Genomic DNA, 21,464 nt, shown 5'->3' with positions numbered 1-21,464 from the left:
ATAATAATAATAATAATAATAATAGTAATAATAATAATAATAATAATAATAATAATAATAATAATAATAATAATAATAATAATAATAATAATAATAATAATAATAATAATACTAATAATAATAATAATAATAATAATAATAATAATAATAATAATAATAATAATAATAATAATAATAATAATAATAATAATAATAATAATAATAATAATAATAATAATAATAATAATAATAATAATAATAATAATAATAATAATAATATAATAATAATAATAATAATAATAATAATAATAATAATAATAATAATAATAATAATAATAATAATAATAATAATAATAATAATAATAATAATAATAATAATAATCTTCTTCTTCTTCCCAGCTTTTCCCTATTCGGGGTCGCCGTTGTGAATGAGCCTTCTCCACGTATTTCTGTTGTTGGCCATCTCTGGGTTTAAATTCTTCTCCCTTAGATCTCCGTTTATGCTATCAATCCACCTTCGTTTGGGCCTTCCTCTTCTTCTATTTCCCTGCACTTCCATTTCCATGACTTCCCTTCCCACATGATCTTCCCCAACTCTTCTTCTCAAGTGTCCATACCACCTCAATCTTGACTCCTGGATCTTCTTGGAGATTTCAATTACTTTCACTGTTCCTCTTATATATTCATTCCTAATTCGATCTCTTCTGGTGACTCCTACCATCCATCTCAACATCTTCATTTCCGCCACATCCATCTTTTTTTCGTTCTTCTTCAGAGGTGCTGCTTCAAGCCCATACGCCATTGCAGGTCTGACCACTGCTTTGTGAACTTTACCCTTCACTCTTACTGGTACCCTCCTATCACATATCACACCAGAAACTTTCCGCCAGTTATTCCAGCCACATTGGATCCGGAAATTCACTTCTTTTTCCATCTCCACTGTCTCGTCTACCATTGATCCCAAGTACTTAAATGTTTTCACTCTCTTCAACATTTCACCATTTAGTCTAATTGTGGCCTGTTGGTCGCCACCTGTATCTGTTGTGAAGTATTCCGTTTTGGACCTACTAATCTTCATTCCTCTGCTTTCCAAAGCAACTCTCCATTCTTCTAGTTTTCTTTCCAGCTGTCTTCTCTCCTCTGTCACCAAGACGATGTCATCAGCATATAATACACACCAGGGTGGTTCCTCTCTGACATTTTCTGTAATGACATCGAACACTATATTGAAAAGTAATGGACTTAGTGCCGATCCTTGGTGTAAGCCGACTTTCACATGGAAACTGTCAGTTGTACCAACCGTACTCCGAACTCTAGTTGTAACATTCCTGTAGCATTCTTGGACAATTCTGACATACTTTTCTGGCACTCCTCTTTCTCTTAGGCTTCTCCATACTTCTTGCCGTGGGACCCTATCGTATGCTTTCTCCAAGTCAATAAAAAACATATGTAGTACTTTCTGCTTTTCCCGATGTTTTTCCATATTCTGTCGAAGTGAGAAAATTCCGTCAACCGTTCCAAGTCCCTTCATAAATCCTAGTTGTTGCCTACCGATATGTACCACCTGTCTCAATCTATCATCCAACACCCTTTCGAATAGTTTAAGGGTGTGAGACATTAGTTTTATCCCTCGATAGTTCTCACAGCCCTGGATGTCTCCCTTCTCTTTAAAGATCGGTATCAGTGTGCTTTCTCTCCACTTTTCTGGTATAACTTCCTTCTCCATTATTCCTCTGATCAGCTGGTGCAACATGTCAACTCCTTCTCTTCCTAAGGCTTTCCATACTTCTACTGGTATTCCGTCGGGCCCTATTGACTTGCCATTTTTCATTTTCTTCAGTGCTCTTTCTACCTCTTGTCTTGTCACCTCCCCTACTAATTGGTCGTTCGGTTCTCCATCATCTCTAATAAGTCTCTCATTTTCTTCATTTAGCAGCTAATCAAAGTAGTCCTTCCACCTTATTATGATATCTCTTTCCTTTCGTATCACAACCCCTCTTTCATCCTTGATCTGTCTAATATGTGTAATGTCTTTTGTGCTCTTGTTTCTCTTCTTGGCCAACTTGAATACTTTTTGTTGTCCTTCCTTGGTATCCAACTCTTTATACAGGTTGTCATACGCTTCTGACTTTGCAATTGCTACCGTTCTTTTTGCTTCCTTGCTGCACTGTTTGTAATGCTCTTTATCACCGTCCAACTTTGTTACGTCCCATCTTTTCTTCGCAATCTTCTTTGCTTGAACTTTCTGCCGTACCTCTTCATTAAACCACCATGTTTCATTATTTAATATAATAATAATAAATATAATAATAATAATAATAATAATAATAATAATAATAATAATAATAATAATAATATTAATAATAATAATAATAATAATAATAGTAATAATAATAATAATAATAATAATAATAATAATAATAATAATAATAATAATAATAATAATAATAATAATAATAATAATAATAAAAATAATAATAATAATAATAATAATAATAATAATAATAATAATAATAATAATAATAATAATAATAATAATAATAATAATAATAATATTTATAATAAAAATAAAAATAATTATTATTATTAGCAAATGAAAGCACCTTGATATTGAGGAGCAGATGAAAGAAACTCGATATTGATGAGCAGATGAAAGCACCTTCAAATTGAGGAGCAGATGAAAGCATATCGAAATTGAGGAGCAGATGAGAGCATCTTGATATTGAGGAGCAGAAGAAAGCACCTTGATATTGAGGAGCAGATGAAAGCACCTCGATATTGAGGAGCAGATGAAAGCACCTTGATATTGAAAAGCAGATGAAAGCACCTTGATATTGAGGAACAGATGAAAGCACCTTGATATTGAGGAGCAGATGAAAGCACCTTGATATTGAGGAGCAGATGAAAGCACATCGATATTAAGGAGCAGATGAAACCACATTGATATTGAGAAGCATATGAAAGCACCTTGATATTGAGGAGCAGAAGAAAGCACCTTGATATTGAGGAGCAGATATAAACAGCTCCATATTGAGGAGCAGATGAAAGCACCTCGATATTGAGGAGCAGATGATAGCACCTCGATATTAAGGAGCAGATGAGAGCACCTTGATATTAAGGAGCAGATGAAAGCACATCGATATTGGGGAGCAGATGATAGCACCTCGATAATGATGAGCAGATGAAAGCACATCGAAACTGAGGAGAAGATGAAAGCACCTCGATATTAAAGAGCAGGTGAAAGCACATCGATATTGGGGAGCAGGTGAAAGCACCTCGATATTAAGGAGCAGGTGAAAGCACCTCGATATTGAGGTGGAGATGAAAGCACCTTGATATTGTAGAGCATATGAAAGAACATCGATATTGAAGAGCAGATGAAAGCACCTCGATATTGAGGAGCAGATGAAAGCACCTTGATATTCAGGAAGAGATATAAGCACCTTGATATTGAGGAGCAGATGAAAGCACCTTGATATTGAGAAGCAGATGTAAACAGCTCCATATTGAGGAGCAGATGAAAGCAACTCTATATTGAGGAGCAGATGATAGCACCTCGATATTGAGGAGCAGGTGAGAGCACCTTGATATTGAAGTGCAGATGTAAAGAGCTCCATATAAAGGAGCAGATGAAAGCACCTCGATATTGAGGAGCAGATGAGAGCACCTTGATATTGAGGAATCAGATGAAAGCATATCGATATTGGGGAGCAGATGAAAGCACATTGATATTGAGGAATCAGATGAAAGCTTATCGATATTGGGGAACAGATGATAGCACCTCTATAATGATGAGAAGAGGAGAGCACCTCGATATTAAGGAGCAGATGAGAGCACCTTGATATTAAGGAGCAGATGAAAGCACATCGATATTGGGGAGCAGATGATAGCACCTCGATAATGATGAGCAGATGAAAGCACATCGAAACTGAGGAGAAGATGAAAACACCTCGATATTAAAGAGCAGGTGAAAGCCCATCGATATTGGGGAGCAGGTGAAAGCACCTCGATATTAAGGAGCAGGTGAAAGCACCTCGATATTGAGGTGGAGATGAAAGCACCTTGATATTGAGGAGCAGATGAAAGCACATCGATATTGAAGAGCAGATGAAAGCACCTCGATATTGAGGAGCAGATGAAAGCAACTTGATATTCAGGAAGAGATATAAGCACCTTGATATTGAGGAGCAGATGAAAGCACCTTGATATTGAGAAGCAGATGTAAACAGCTCCATATTGAGGAGCAGATGAAAGCAACTCTATATTGAGGAGCAGATGATAGCACCTCGATATTGAGGAGCAGGTGAGAGCACCTTGATATTGAAGTGCAGATGTAAAGAGCTCCATATAAAGGAGCAGATGAAAGCACCTCGATATTGAGGAGCAGATGAGAGCACCTTGATATTGAGGAATCAGATGAAAGCATATCGATATTGGGGAGCAGATGAAAGCACATTGATATTGAGGAATCAGATGAAAGCTTATCGATATTGGGTAACAGATGATAGCACCTCTATAATGATGAGAAGAGGAGAGCACCTCGATATTAAGGAGAAGATGAGAGCACCTTGATATTAAGGAGGAGATGAAAGCACATCGATATTGAGGAGCAGATGAAAGCACATTGATATTGAGGAATCAGATGAAAGGTTATCGATATTGGGGAACAGATGATAGCACCTCTATAATGATGAGAAGAGGAGAGCACCTCGTTATTGAGGAGCAGATGAAAGCACCTTCATATTGAGGAGCAGATGAAAGCACCTTGATATTGAGGAGCAGATGAAAGAACCTCGATATTGAGGAGCAGCTAAAAAGAATTCGATATTGAGGAGCAGGTGAAAGCACATCGATATAGAGGAGCATATGAAAGCACATTGATATTGAAGAGCAGATGAAAGCACCTCGATATTGAGGAGCAGATGAAAGCACCTTGATATTGAGAAGATGAGAGCATCTTGAAATAGAGGAGCAGATGAAAGCGCCACGATATTAAGGAGCACATGAAAGCACCTTGATATTGAGGAGCAGATGAAAGCACCTCGATACTGAGGAGCAGATGAAAGCACCTGGTTATTGAGCAGCAGACGAAAGCACCTCCATATTGAGGAGTAGATGAAAGCACCTCGATACTGAGGAGTACATAAAAGCACCTCGATATTGAGTACCAAGTGAAAGCACATCGAAATTGGGGAGTAGATGAAAGCACCTCGATATTGAGGAGTAGATAAAAGCACCTCGATATTGAGGAGCAGATGAAAGCTCCTCGATATTGAGGAGCAGGTGAAAGCACCTCGATATTGAGAAGCAGGTGAAAGCACATCGATACTGAGAAGCAGGTGAAAGCACATCGATATTGAGGAGCAGGTGAAAGCACATCGATATTGAGAAGCAGGTGAAAGCACATCGATACTGAGAAGCAGGTGAAAGCACATCGATATTGAGGAGCAGGTGAAAGCACATCGATATTGAGAAGCAGGTGAAAGCAAATCGATATTGAGGAGCAGGTGAAGGCAAATCGATATTGAGAAGCAGGTGAAAGCAAATCGATATTGAGGAGCAGGTGAAGGCAAATCGATATTGAGGAGCAGGTGAAAGCAATTCGATGTTGAGGAGCAGGTGAAGGCAAATCGATATTGAGGAGCAGGTAAAGGCAAATCGATATTGAGGAGCAGGTGAAGGCAAATCGATGTTGAGGAGCAGGTGAAGGCAAATCGATGTTGAGGAGCAGGTGAAGGCAAATCGATATTGAGGAGCAGGTGAAGGCAAATCGATATTGAGGACCCGGTGAAAGCAAATCGATGTTGAGGACCCGGTGAAAACAAATCGATATTGAGAAGCGGGTGAAAGTAAATCGATATTGAGAAGCAGGTGAAAGCACATCGATATTGAGGAGCAGATGAAAGCACCTCGATATTAAGGAGCAGATGAAAGCACTTCAAAATTAAGAAGCAGGTGAAAGTACCTCGATATTGAGAAGCAGGTGAAAGCAAATCGATATTAAGAAGCAGGTGAAAGCACATCGATATTGAGGAGCAGATGAAAGCCACTCGATATTGAGGAGCAGGTGAAACCACCTCGATATTGAGGAGCAGATGAAAGCCACTCGATATTGAGGAGCAGGTGAAACCACCTCGATATTGAGGAGCAGATGAAAGCACCTCAATATTGAGAAGCAGGTGAAAGCAAATCGATATTGAGGAGAAGGTGAAAGCATATCGAAATAAAGGAGCAGTTGAAAGCACATATATATTGAGGAGCAGGTGAAAGCACCTTGATATTGAGGAGCAGATGAAAGCACCTTGATATTGATGTGCAGATGAAAGCACCTTGATATTGAGGAGCAGATAAAAGCACCTTGAAACTGAGCAGAAGGTGAAAGCATATCTGTATTGTGGGACGGATGAAAGCACCTTCATATTGAGAAACATATGAAAGCACCTTGATATTGAGTACCAGGTGAAAGCACATCGATATTGAGAAGCAGGTGAAAGCACATCTATATTGAGGGACAGGTGAAAGCTCCCTGACATTGAGGAACTAATGAAAGCACCTCGATATTGAGGAGCAAGTGAAAGCACCTTGATTTTGAGGAGGAGATGAAAGCACCTTGATTTTGAGGAACACATGATAGCACCTCTATATTGAGGAGCAGATGAAAGCACCTCCATATTGAGGAACAGACGAAAACACCTCGATATTGAGGAGCAGATGAAAGCACCTTGATTTTGAGGAACACATGATAGCACCTCTATATTGAGGAGCAGATGAAAGCACCTCTATATTCAGGAACACATGATAGCACCTCTATATTGAGGAGCAGATGAAAGCACCTTGAAATTGAGGAGCAGATGATACCACCTCGATATTGAGGAGCAGATAAAAGCACATCGATATTGAGCAGCAGATGAAAGCACCTCGTTATTGATGAGCAGATGAAAGCACCTCGATATTGATGAGCAGATGAAAGCACCTCGATATTGAGGAGCAGATGAAAGAACCTCGATAATGAGGAGCAGATGAAAGAACCTCGATATTGAGGAGCAGATGAAAGCACATCCATATTAAGGAGCAGAAGAAAGCACCTTGATATTGAGTAGCAGAATAAAGCACCTTGATATTGAGTAGCAGAAGAAAGCACCTTGATATATAACAGCAGATGAAAGCACCTTGATATTGAGGAGCAGATGAAAGCATCTCTATATTATGGAGCAGATGAATGCACATCGATATTGAGGAGCAGATGAAAGCACCTTGATATTGAGGAGAAGAAGAAAACACCTTGATATTGAGGAGCAGATGAAAGCATATCTATATTATGGAGCAGATGAAAGCATCTCTATATTATGGAGCAGATGAAAGCACATCTATATTGAGGAGCAGGTGAAAGAACGTCGATATTGAGGAGCAGTTGAAAGCATATCAATATTGAGGAGCAGGTGAAAGCACATCTATATTGAGGAACAGGTGAGAGCACCTTGATATTGAGGAACAAATGAAAGCACCTCGATATTAAGGAGTAAGTGAAAGCACATCGATATTGAGGAGCAGATGAAAGCACCTCGATATTGAGGAGCAGATGAAAGCACCTTGATATTGAGGAGCAGATGAAAGTACCTCCATATTGAGGAGCAAATGAAAGCACCTTGATATTGAGGAGCAGATGATAGCACCTTGATATTGAGGAGCAGATGACAGCACCTTGATATTGAGGAGCAGATGAAAGTACCTTGATATTGAGGAGCAGATGATAGCACCTTGATATTGAGGAGCAGATGATAGCACCTTGATATTGAGGAGCAGATGAAAGCACCTCCATATTGAGGAGCAGATGATAGCACATTGATATTGAGGAGCAGATGAAAGCACATTGATATTGAGGAGCAGATGAAAGCAATTCGATATTGAGGAGCAGATGAAAGCACCTTGATATTGAGGAGCAAATGAAAGCAGCTCTATATTGAGGAGCAGGTGAAAGCACATGGATATAGAGGAGCAGATGAAAGCACCTTGATATTGAGGAGCAGAAGAAAGCACCAGGATATTTAGTAGCAGATGAAAGCAGCTCTATATTCAGGAGCAGGTGAAAGCATATGGACATTGAGGAGCAGGTGAAAGCACCTTGATATTGAGGAGGAGATGAAAGAACCTTGATATTGAGGAACAGATGAAAGCACCTTGATATAGAGGAGCAGATGGATGAAAGCGCCACGATATTAAGGAGCAAATGAAAGCACCTCGATATTGAGCAGCAGACGAAAGCACCTCGATATTGAGGAGCAGATGATTCCATCTCGATATTGAGGAGCAGATGGAAGCACCTCGATATTGAGGAGAAGATGATACCACCTCGATTTTGAGGAGCAGATGAAAGCACCTCGATATTAAGGAGCAGATGAAAGCACCTCGATATTGAGGAGCAGATGGTACCACCTCGATATTGAGGAGCAGATGTAAGCACCTCGATATTGTGGGTCAGATGAAAACACCTCGATATTGAGGAGCAGATGAAAGCACTTCGATAATGAGGAGCAGATGAAAGCACATCCATATTGAGTAGCAGAAGAAAGCACTTTGATATTGAGGAGCATATGAAAGCACTTTCATATTGAGGAGCAGATGAAAACACCTCGATATTAAAGAGCAGATGAAAGCATATCGATATTGAGGAGCAAATGAAAACACCTTGATATTAAGGAGCAGAAGAAAGCACCTTGATATTGATGAGTAGATGTAAACAGCTCCCTATTGAGGAGCAGATGAAGGCACCTCGATATTGAGGAGCAGATGAAAGCACATATATATGGAGGAGCAGATGAACGCACCTTGATATTGAGTAGCAGAAGAAAGCACCTTGATATTGAAGAGAAGGTGAAAGCACCTTGATAATGAGGAGCAGATGAAAGCACATCGATATTGAGGAGCAGATGAAAGCACATCGATATTGAGGAGCAGATGAGAGCACATCGATAATGAGGAGCAGATGAAAGCACCTTGATATTGAGGAGCAAAAGGAAGCACCTTGATATTGAGGAGTAAATGAAAGCACATCGATATTGGGGAGCAGATGAAAGCACCTCGATATAGAGGATCAGATGATAGCTCCTCGATATTGAGGAGCAGATGGGAGCACCTTGATATTGAGGAGCAGATGAAAGCACATCGATATTGGGGAGCAGATGATAGCACCTCGATAATGATGAGCAGATAAAAGCACCTCGATATTAAGGAGCAGGTGAAAGGACATCGATATTGGGGAGCAGGTGAAAACACCTTGATATTGAGGAGCTAGTGAAAGCTCTTCGATATTGAGGAGAAGGTGAAAGCACCTTGGTATTGAGGTGCAGATGAAAGCACCTTGATATTGAGGAGCAGATGAGAGCAATTCGATATTGAGGTGCAGATGAAAGCACCTCGATATTGAGGGGCAGATGAAAGCACCTCGATATTGAGGAGCAGATGAAAGCACCTCGATATTGAGGAGCAGATGAAAGCACCTCGATATTGAGGAGCAGAAAAAAAGCACATCGATTTTGAGGAGCAGATGAAAGCACCTTGATATTGAGGAGCAGATGAAGGCAATTCGATATTGAGGAACAGATGAAAGGACCTCGATATTGAGGAACAGATGAAAGGACCTCGATATTGAGGAACAGATGAAAGGACCTCTATATTGAGGAGTAGTTGAAAGCACCTCAATATTGAGAAGCAGATAATAGGACCTCGATATTGAGGAACAGATGAAAGCACCTCGATATTGAGCAGCAAACGAAAGCACCTCGATATTGAGGAGCAGATGAAAGAACCTTGATATTGAGGAGCAGATGAAAGCAACTCGATATTGAGGAGCAGATGAAAGCACCTTCATATTGAGGAGCAGATGAAAGCATTTCGATATTGAGGAGCATATAAAAGCACCTCGATATTGAGGAGCAGATGAAAGCACCTCGATATTGAGGAGCAGATGAAAGCACCTCGATATTGTGGAGCGGATGAAAGCACCTTGATATTGAGGAGCAGATGAAAGCACCTCGATAATGAGGAGCAGATGAAAGCACCTCGATATTGTGGAGCGGTTGAAAGGACCTTGATATTGAGGAGCAAATGAAAGCACCTCGATATTGAGGAGCAGATGAAAGCACCTCGATAATGAGGAGCAGATGAAAGCACCTCAATATTGTGGAGCGGATGAAAGCACCTTGATATTGACAAGCAGATGATAGCACCTTGATATTGAAAAGCAAGTGAAAGCACCTCGATATTGGGGAGCGGGTGAAAGCACCTTGATATTGAGGAGCAGATGAAAGCACCTCGATATTGAGGAGCAGGTGAAAGCACATCGATATTAAGGAGCAGGTGAAAGCACCTCGATATTGAGGAGCAGATGAAAGCACCTTTATATTGAGGAGTATATGAAAGAACCTCGATATTGAGGAGCAGATGAAAGCACCTTGATATTGATTAGCAGATGAAAGCACCTTGATATAGAGAAGCAGATGAAAACACCTTGATATTGATGAGCAGATGAAAGCACCTTGATATTGAGGAGCAGGTGAAAGCACATTGGTATTTTTTTTTTTTTTACAATAAAGGAGGCAGCTCAATGGCACACACAAAAAAAACAATAATAAAAAAATCCGCTAATCGCTGCTCCCATAAAAGAATCAGAAGAGGTGGCCGAAATCAAGGTCAAATTCAGAGGAGAAGGTGTCCCCTCCTCCTCTTGAAAGAGTTCAAATCGTAGGCAGGAGGAAATACAGATGAATGAAGATTGTTCCAGAGTTTACCAGCGTGAGGGATGAAAGAGTGAAGATGCTGGTTAACTCTTCCATAAGGGGTTTGGACAGTATAGAGATGAGCATGAGTAGAAAGATGTGTGCAGCGGGGCCGCAGGAATGGGGGAGGCATGCAGTTAGTAAGTTCAAAAGAGCAGTCAGCGTGGAAATATCGATAGAAGACTGAAAGAGAGGCAACAGCGGATGAAAACACCTTGATATTGAGAAGCAGATGAAAGCACCTTGATATTGAGAAGCAGATGAAAGCACCTTGATATTGAGGAGCAGGTGAAAGCACATCGATATTGAGGAGCAGGCGAAAGCACATCGATATTGAGGAGCAGGTGAAAGCACCTCGATATTAGGGAGCCGTTGAAAGCACCTTGATATTGAGGAGCAAATGATACCACCTCGATATTGAGGATCAGATGAAAGCACCTCGATATTAGGTAGCAGATGAAAGCACCCCGATATTGAGCAGCAGGTGAAAGCACATCGATATTGAGGAGCAGATGAAAGCCTCTCGATATTGAAGAGCAGATAATTGCACCTCTATGTTGAGGAGCAGATTAAAGCACCTCGATATTGAGGAACAGATGAAAGCACCTTAATATTGAGGATCAGGTGAAAGCAGCTTGATATTGAGGAGTATATGAAAGAACCTATATATTGAGGAGCAGGTGAAAGCACCTTGATGTTGATTAGCAGATGAAAGCACCTTGATATAGAGGAGCAGATGAAAGCACCTCGATATTGAGGATCAGATGAAAGATCCTTGATATTAAGGAGCAGATAAAAGCACCTCGATATTGAGGAGTAGTTGAAAGCACCTCGATATTGAGGAACAGATGAAAGCATCTCGTTATCGAGGAACAGATGAAAGCACTTCGATATTGAAGAACAGATGAATGCACCTCGATATTGAGGAGCAGATGAAAGCACCTCGATATTGAGGAGCAGATGAAAGCACTTCAATACTGAGGAGCAGATGAAAGCTCCTCGATATTGAGGAGCAGATGAAAGCAAATCGATATTGAGGAGCAAGTGAAAGCACATCGATATTGGGGAGCAGGTGAAAGCACCTTGATATTGAGGAGCAGGTGAAAGCACCTCGATATTGAGGAGCAGGTGAAAGCACCTTGATATTGAGGAGCAGGTGAAAGCACATTGATATTGAGGAGCAGATAAAAGCCCCTCGATATTGAGGAGCAGATAATAGCACATCGATATTGAGGAGCAAATGAAATCACATCGATATTGAGGAGCAGGTGAAAGCACCTCGATATTGAGTAGCAGATGAAAGCACCTTGATATTGAGGAGCAGATGAAAGCACCTTGATATTAAGGAGCAGATGAAAGCACCTTGATATTGAGGAGCAGATGAAAGCACCTTGATATTGATGAGCAGATGAAAGCACCTTGATATTGAGGAGCAGATGAAAGCACCTCGATATTTAGGAGCAGATGAAAGCACCTTGATATTGAGGAACAGATGAAAGCACCTCGATATTGAGCAGCAGATGAAAGCACCTCGATATTGAGGAGCAGATGAAAGTACGTCGATATTGAGGAGCAGATGAAAGCACCTCGATATTGAGGAGCAGATGAAAGCACCTCGATATTAAGGAGCAGATGAGAGCACCTTGATATTAAGGAGGAGATGAAAGCACATCGATATTGGGGAGCAGATGAAAGCACCTCAATATTGAGCTGCCAGATGAGTGGTCTGTAAAAAAACACCTATTATGAAATTCGAACGCTTGATTATTTTAATACATCGTGATTCAAGGTGTGGTAGTTTTAAACAAGCGTTAGTTATCTTTTCTCCTTGAAACTTGTTATGCAGATAAATAGCTAAGCCTCCCCCTTGTGTTGACTTATTCTGAAAGTATGAAAAGTAGTTACTCTGGTTATATAAGTTACATATGGCATCATTTAGACGTGTTTCACATAACCCGATAGCATCAAACGTGACAGAAGATTGATTTAAACATTCATCAAATAACGAGTCCAGGTGCTGAGGAACACTACTTATATTATACGACAATATTTTTAAACTATTTGGAGGAAAAGTTTCTTGTAAGTCCTCATTACAGAAAACATAATCACATGTTGGTTCTGGCATTATCGGTTCACTTGATCGAACTATAACATGATTGGGTCTTTCTAATTCACTAAAATCATATGTTAACGTATTTAAAATGCTAAGTGGGTAGTTGTGATTGTCCATAATTATCATATTAGTAAATTCTATGTCATTTAAATTATGAAATGGCAGGTATTGGTTTATATTCATTATATAGATGTTGATATTATATTACACTATTTATACTACGAATGACGAGTTATTTTCTCACGGCACCTCGTAGACTTTTCTTCACCGGCTTATTCTGTGTCGAGGCAGCAGGTGCAGTAGCAGGAGTGGAAGGAGACGAGCACGGGGCCGGACCATCACGAAGAGGCGCGGGCAGGGTGGGGAAGGGACCATTCCGGGCGCCAGCCCATGCCCCCGCCACCTCCACGACGACCCCACCAGCAGCAGCAGCAGCAGCAGGCCCGGCTCCGCCCGTACCCCGGCGCCAGCCACACCCGTGGTCCTCGTCGACTGCCGCATCCGATCAACTCCAACGTCGCTGGTCTTGTCTTTGATGATTAACTTGGTGACGGAAGAATGCCACTTTCCTTGTGCTCTTGCCTGTTTTAGTAGAGGCATCTGAGCATTCTTCACGGCTTGTGACGCTGCACAGAGGTCATCGATCACTAATATGCTCGTGACCCTCAGCTTCTTGGAGTTCCTCATCACAGCTTCTCGATCGCAGTAACGAGAGAATCTTGCTACGATGGGACGAGGCCTGGCGTCGCGGCGCACACCAACACGATGGGCTCGCTCCAACACGAGTCCCGGCAGCTGCATCTTTTCCTCCAGGAGTGACGTCACGGCTCCCATGGCTCAGTGGCTCCACGCTCCTCCATGCCACTGATTCGCACGTCGCTCCTTCTGCTATAATCTTCCTGATAGTTTAAACTCTCTTCAAGTTCTTGAGGAGCAGATGAAAGCACATCGATATTAAGGAGCAGATGAAAACACCTTGGTATTGAGGAGCAGAAGAAAGCACCTTGATATTGAAGAGCAGATGTAAACAGATCCATATTGAGGAGCAGATGAAAGCACCTCGATATTGCGAAGCAGATGATAGCACCTCGATATTGAGGATCAGATGAGAGCACCTTGATATTGAGGAGCAGATGAAACCACATCGATATTGGGGAGCAGATGATAGCACCTCGATATTGATGAGCAGATGAAAGCACATCGATAATGAGGAGCAGATGAAAGCACTACGATATTGAGAAGATGAAAGCACCTCGATATTAAGGAGCAGGTGAAAGCACATCGATATCGGGGAGCAAGTGAAAGCACCTCGATATTGAAGAGCAGGTGAAAGCACCTCGATACAGAGCAGCAGGTGAAAGCACCTCGATATTGAGGAGCAGATGAAAGCACCTCGATATTGAGGAGCAGATGAAAGCACCTTGATATTGAAGAGCAGATGAAAGCACTTCGATATTGAGGAGCAGGTGAAAGAACATCGATATTGAGGAGCAGATGAAAACACCATGATATTGAGGAGCAGATGAAAGCACTTCGATATTGAGGAGCAGATGAAAGCACCTTGATATTGAGGAGCAGATGAAAGCACTTCGATATTGAGGAGCAGATGAAAACACCATGATATTGAGGAGCAGATGAAAGGACCTTGATATTGAGGAGCAGATGAAAGCACCTTGATATTGAGGAGCAGATGAAAGCACCTTGATATTGAGGAGCAGGTGAAAGAACATCGATATTGAGGAGCAGATGAAAACACCATGATATTGAGGAGCAGATGAAAGGACCTTGATATTGAGGAGCAGATGAAAGCACCTTGATATTGAAGAGCAGATGAAAGCACCTTGATATTGAAGAGCAGATGAAAGCACCTTGATATAGAGGAGCAGATGAAAGCACCTCAATATTGAGGAGCAGATGAAAGTACCTTGATATTGCGAAACAGATGAATGCACCTCGATATTGAGCAGCAGACTAAAGCACCTCGATATTGAGGAACAGATGAAAGCACCTCGATATTGAGGAGCAGTGAAAGGACCTCGATATTGAGGAGCAGATGAAAGCACCTTGATATTGAGGAGCAGATGTAAGCACCTTGATATTGAGGAGCAGATGAAAGCACCTTGATATTGAGGAGCAGATGAAAGCACCTTGATATTGAGGAGCAGATGTAAGCACCTTGATATTGAGGAGCAGATGAAAGCACCTCGATATTGAGGAGCAGATGTAAGCACCTTGATACTGAGGAACAGATGAAAGCACCTCGATATTGAGGAGCAGATGTAAGCACCTTGATATTGAGGAGCAGATGAAAGCACCTCGATATTGAGGAGCAGATGAAAGCACCTTGATATTGAGGAGCAGATGTAAGCACCTTGATATTGAGGAGCAGATGAAAGCACCTCGATATTGAGGAGCAGATGTAAGCACCTTGATATTGAGGAGCAGATGAAAGCACCTCGATATTGAGGAGGAGATGTAAGCACCTTGATATTGAGGAGCATATGCGGATGTCCATGAACGCCCGCTGTCCGCGCACCCAGAATCCGCGGGCACTTACATCAACCCGTGCCTCCTGTGAGGTATTGGCTGTCCAGTACCGAAGGTGTTCGCCGTCCAGGGGAAGCAGTGCCGGCTCGGTAGTGACGTCTTGGCATACCTCCCCAGGCATGCTGGCTGTCAGATCCCTCACTTCATCGTGTCGAATACAGACGAAGCCTACTTTTTTACATGTCATGGTGTGGGTGACATCATTTGGTGATCCACATGAACAGAGATCAGGCAGTCCCTCAATCGGCCAGCCATATCTCAGAGCAATGGCGTCGACAAATTCTTGTTTGTTGAGGCTGAAGCCCTTTGCTCTGATTGGTAATGACGTTAGCCAGTTAGAGGCGCCTGCCTCCTGTGCTGTGTGTATTTTTCTACCCATTTCTGTGGACAGGTGGTGTGTAAGACGGTCCAGCTCGTCTTTTTGGGCCTGTTGCCTTTCTTCTGAGATTTTTCTTTTAATATCTCTTATTTCTGTTTGGTCTATCTCGCCCTCTGCCTCCTGAGCGATGATCCTGTTGATGAGTGACCTGGTAAGGCTGATGGAGTTTTATATCTCCTTATCTGCCAGCTTCTCAGGGTTGGTGATCCCCATCCCACCCAGTCTTGGGGGAAGTGCTAGCATATCCCTCTCCTCCTCCCCCAAAGCATGATATTTCACCAGCGCCGGCAAGAATACATTCTTGACGGCATTTTCCAGTGGTCGGAGGAGTGGACTGATGCCGGGGATGGTGCGCATCAGGAACGTCCACCGATGTTGGATGCCGTGGGTGTACGCTGAATAGGCAGCGTGTGGCTCAGTCTTGGCAATGGCAGACAAAGCTTCTATTTCCTTCACCCATTCAGCTACTTTGTCTCCCACGTACTCCTTCTTATATACCTCTGTCCCGATCACTGCACCTAAGTGTCGTTGTCCGTCTTTTGTCACAATGACGCCACTTCCTCTAAAAGTTTCTGCGGCATGGTCATAATGTTCAGGTTTGACAATAAGGACAGACTTGGTGGCGTTAGGGATGTATCCTATCTCAGGGCCGGCGGTGTTCACAGTGTCCCACCACCCTTTTAAGTCTGAGATTTTACCAGCACCTGAGAGGTCATCCGCATAAGCCACCTGTTTCACCCGTGTTTCTGCGAACGCAATTTCATTTTGGAGGATTGATAGGCCCAGGGCGTACATAGCCATGGCTATTGGGTCACCTTGTGTTGTTCCCTCAGATGATTTTAACACTTTCACCTTTCCACTGTGGCTATTTATGTATAAGTCAGTCGGGTATGTATAGGTATTTTCGACATACATAGCTAAGCTAGGGCACTTGGTTTTAATGTTATGTATCATAGTCTTTCTATTTATTGTGTTGAAGGCATTTTTGGCGTCAACAAGAAGCACTGCTTCGCACTCCACGTGGTCGAATATCTCCCGCATGGCATGGACTGCTGCTTCTCCTCCTGCCTGCTGCCCCGCACAAACTTGGAGGTTCCCTGCTGCCATTCTCACATCTTCTTTGACGACAGCCATGATGCATTTGCCTACGATGCGCCGCAGGACTTCTCCGACTCCTATAGGCTTGCATCCTGGCTTCTTGTCCAGGGGAATGAGGCGGCATGCCGTCAGGGCGTCCACATAGTGGCAGCTGGAGGAGGCGAGTTTTCTTGCCAGTGCTGCAATAGTGTTGCGCAAGTCGCCAGCTGCATTGCCAAAGTTGGCGCTGCTCAGCAAGCTTCGCCATCCCCGTGCATCAAGTCCTGAGGGCCCCGCGCTGCCACGAGTCTGGAGGGCCTTCTTCCACACCATATCTCCTGTTATCCTTTCGTATATAACTGGATTCGGTGGTTGGTGACATCCTGCCAGTCTCAGTCCCTTCAGGTCACTCGGTGGAGGATGTTTTTCCTTGAGTTGACTGATCGTGTCCCTGGTGAGTGGAAGCACATCCCGTGTGGAATTTTCTGACAAGGCTCGTGTTGCAGACGCAACGTTGCCTTGTCGCATTTTGTCTGCAAACTTCCGGGCCCTGTCTTCTGTGGAGGTGTTGTTTTGTTGGGGTCCGGGGAGCCTCTCCTGTATGGCTCTGGCTTCTCCAAGGAGGGCATCTAACTCGTTAGTTTGCCACAAGGCAATTCGTCTTCTTAATGCCTCGATATTTTCGGCTTGTTTGGTTTTTGGGTGTGCTTTTTGGAGGAAGAGATGGGGGAGAGTGAATACAATTTTCAGGGACAGGGGCGCCAGTGGTGTGTTCTGGATGTAGTTATTTAACAGGGTGACAATTTCTTTGATGATAAATGTCGTGGCTCCACATCTGGGTGGTTCAAAAAGATTTCTTGCAGACCATCCAACAACTTCAAGGTATGTGTCATCCACCCACCTCGTTGCTTCCCCCTCCGCTAGCCCCTTCCAAGCAAAGCTTCCCCCGACCTCCGCCGCGCCCTGTCCAGTCGAAGAGGAAGAGTGATGAGGGGGTGGTGGTAGTGGTGTTGGTAGTGGCAACATTGGAGGTGCCAATGGAAGGGGTGGTACCGGTTGAGGGGGATATAGAGGTGGCAGTTGTGCAGCTCCTCCGACACCCCTCCCCGGCTCACTCCTTCCCCGGCGGCCCTCATTGTCCCCGCGGTGTCGCGCTTCATCGTTATCCTCCCTGCTCTGATCCCTGCCCAGGGGATTTTGGCACCTGTCGCTCTTTTTACAGTTCGTACAGCGTCTTTTCTCCTTAACACATGCACAGTTTATACATCTGTGATCTTCTTTTGTACAAACGCAGCATCTTCTTTGGCTTGGAGGGTCAAGCATTTATAAAATTATAGATATTGATATTAATGACAACAGGAATATTGGTAGTACATGTAGTAATAATGACTGATTATTGATTATGATTGAAAGTAGTAGTGATATCTACTGTGGAATGACACTAATATTAATATTCCTATTAGTTTAGCGACATTGACAGATATATAGATAGGATTATAATCAATATAATAGGCTGACACATTGTTTTCAAAGGATGAAAGAGAGAGATAATCTTTAAGGCGAGCAAGTTCTTCAAAGCTTCTAAGACACCTCGAAACACGCCGAGTAAAGCCTCGAGCCGCGGGGTGTGTCCGGGCGGCTCTCTCTCTCCGTCGCAAAATCTCTCCCTCACTACGTACATTTGAATGCTGATATTTCACTATTCAAATGTCTTTCTTGGGTATCTTTCTCGCCTGCATTTTCCTCCTCCTCCTCCACCGAATAAACGAATTTCACTGGGAAAGAGACGCTTACGCGAGAATATGAATCTTTAATCATTTGAAGAACTTCAGTAACGTCGACCACTCCATTTTTTTTGTTACAAACCATCTCAAAAACTAGAAACAAACCAAATCATACGCCAATGGAACAACCTACCTGTTGAAGTTTTAAATTCAGAAACCATCAACTTCTTTGAAAAATCGCATCTACTGTTACTTCGCGAATCAAGCGTAAACAGAACGTGCGCACCGAAGTGTTTTGATCTGCTCTGGAGGCACCAAGTGACTGTCGAACAGATCACAGTACTGGAGAGGGCGGCCTCGTAGTGAGCCAATAGGCTTCATCTTGGCTTGATCTACACTGGAAGCACCAAGTGACTGTCGAACAGATCACAGTACTGGAGAAGGCGGCCTCGTAGTGAGCCAATAGGCTTCATCTTGGCCGCCTTTCAATGGGTCCTTGTTTCCTCCTCCTCGTCCTCGTCCTCGTCCTCGTCCGTGTTCTTCTCATAAGTTCGACCTGTCCTTCAATACCTCTTCCTTCCTTTACTCAAATGTGAGGAGAAATGGAAATAAGAGAGAGAGAGAGAGAGAGAGAGAGAGAGAGAGAGAGAGAGAGAGAGAGAGAGAGAGAGAGAGAGAGAGAGAGAGAGAGAGAGAGAGAGAGAGAGAGAGAGAGAGAGAGAGGAGACAGACAGCTAAACAGACAGACAAACGAGTGGTCGGGATGGATGTTGAGCTTCAGAACACATCTGAAATTTGGTCAACAAACACTTTGTAATAATATATTGTTTTCTACTCGATGGATTGATGTTCGTGCTGTGGTATTTCGCTTTCTTAATTTTACGTAATTTTATTTTACTTTCTATCGCCTGCTTTTCATGTACGTTAGTTTTTCTTTTTTTTTCTTTTCTTTATTTATTTATTTAGCTTTTATGTACTTCAGGTGTTATTATTTTTATTTTCAACACTTTATTTTACATTTGTTTCGTAGTGATCACTTTTATCGTGTTGAGGAACAGTTCGTTTAATTTGTTCCGTACTTTGTGTTCGTGTGTTGGCCTCGCCGCCTTCCATTAGGGAATTGTCACGCTACTATTTCTTTATGTAGTTATTTAGAATGTTGGTTCGGTTCATCGTATTTGTTTTTTTCCAATGTAATTTCTTTTCTTTTGTTGTATATCATTATTTTGCGATACTTTACAGCCTGCATGGAGACTCGCCCGGAGGGACACCCGGACCTGGCGCCGTGGGGTGGGCGAGGCGACGCACCCCCCAACGTATGCCTACGTTGACTGAATGATTGATTTTTTTTTTTTTTTTTTTTGTACATAGCGTTATACGTGTTTGTACTGAAAATTACCCCTTAATTAATGAGTTAGTATTGTTTGTTTCGTTTTACTGTTTTAATAGCCTAAAATTGTCTTTATTCTGCGACAGTTTTAGTGTCATGCATTTATTAATCTTCGATCACTTACAGACTGTTTATACTAAACTCTACGGTAGTTTACTGTACAATTTCATTTTCTTACATGTTCCCATATTGAAATTAGCATTTTGCTGTTTCTGCAACGATAACTGAATGTTTACTTTACGTTTCTTCCTACGTATTCACATACTAAGTTTGTCTCGCTTTACTGTTTTATGTGATAATTTACTTTGTTTTTTTTTAACTGTCTCGAGTTACTTTTTTTCTACGACAATTTACTGTTTTTTTTTTATCAGTCATGTTGCTGCCCCGTGCAATGTTTCGCTGTACTTTTTTTTCGACGATAAATCATAAGGTTGATATCCTCAACGTGTTTTCCTGCACGTCGTTGCTGCAGTATAAAAATTAGTGTCGAGAACCTCATCACACTGGGATGTAAGGAGCCGAGGATGAAAAATTCTTTCATTAATAGAAAATGTCAAAACCTTGCTTTCACTAACTCTTCCCGTGACTTCTGCCATCTAGCCAAAAAGATCTCCTCCAACTTCACTTCTTCCTCTTTCCCTCCTCTCCTTAACTCTGACGGTAGCACTCCCGTCTCATCTGTCTCTAAGGCTGAACTTTGCTCAGACTTTCTGTAAGAACTCCACCCTGGACAGTTCTGGGCATATTCCTCCTACTCATCCGTCCTCTGACTCCTTCATGCCTGATATTAATTTTTTTTCCAAATGATGTTTTCTCTGCCCTCTCTGGCCTCAATCCTCAGAAGGCTTATGGACCTGATGGAGTGCCTCCTATTGTCCTTAAAAACTGTGCCTCCGTGCTGTCACCCAGCCTGGTCAAACTCTTTCGCCTCTGCCTGTCAACATCTACCTTTCCTTCTTGCTGGAAGTATGCCTTCATACAGCCTGTACCTAAGAAGGGTGACCGCTCCAATCCCTCAAACTATCGTCCTATAGCTTTACTTTCTTGTCTATCTAAAGCTTTTGAATCAATCATAACCGGAAGATTCAAAAGCACCTTTCCACTTCTGACCTTCTATCTGATCGCCAGTATGGGTTCCGCAAGGGGCGTTCTACTGGTGATCTCCTAGCCTTCTTAACTGACTCTTGGTCATCCTCTCTTAGCCGTTTCGGTGAAACTTTTGCTATTGCGCTGGACATATCAAAAGCTTTTGATAGGGTCTGGCACAAATCTTTGCTTTCTAAACTACCCTCCTACGGTTTCTATCCTTCTCTCTGTACCGTTATCTCCAGTTTCCTTTCTGACCGTTCTATTTCTGCCGTGGTAGACGGTCACTGTTCTTCCCCTAAATCTATTAACAGTGGTGTCCCACAGGGTTCTGTCCTATCTCTCACTCTTTTTCTGTTGTTCATTGATGATCTTCTTTCCAAAACGAACTGTC

General features: G+C 42.4%; 1 protein-coding gene across 1 annotated transcript; it reads right to left on the bottom strand.

Annotated features, from left to right (window-relative positions):
• Positions 1-368: 368 nt before the first annotated feature.
• On the bottom strand, positions 369-1,909 carry LOC126981654 (uncharacterized). The gene is made up of 2 exons (XM_050833088.1): positions 1,304-1,909; positions 369-997 (listed from the first exon to the last, which is right to left on the bottom strand). Exons 1-2 carry the CDS (start codon positions 1,808-1,810, stop codon positions 386-388), a joined length of 1,119 nt encoding a protein of 372 aa, XP_050689045.1. The 5' UTR covers positions 1,811-1,909; the 3' UTR covers positions 369-385.
• Between the last annotated feature and the right edge of the window lie 19,555 nt (positions 1,910-21,464).

This window comes from Eriocheir sinensis, chromosome 49, assembly GCF_024679095.1.
Source record: "Eriocheir sinensis breed Jianghai 21 chromosome 49, ASM2467909v1, whole genome shotgun sequence".
In the NCBI taxonomy this organism is placed as follows: domain Eukaryota; kingdom Metazoa; phylum Arthropoda; class Malacostraca; order Decapoda; family Varunidae; genus Eriocheir; species Eriocheir sinensis.
The sequence above is the reverse complement of the archived record's forward strand: the minus strand, read 5'-3'. Positions and strand labels throughout refer to the sequence as shown.

Excerpts from the sequence above, each read along its gene's own strand:
- LOC126981654 (XM_050833088.1), bottom strand. The coding sequence starts at position 1,810 with ATGAAAAATGGCAAGTCAATAGGGCCCGACGGAATACCAGTAGAAGTA. Across the intron at positions 998-1,303 it reads TCCAAGAATGCTACAGGAAT|GCCACAATTAGACTAAATGG; the intron begins GTTACAACTAGA and ends GGCGACCAACAG.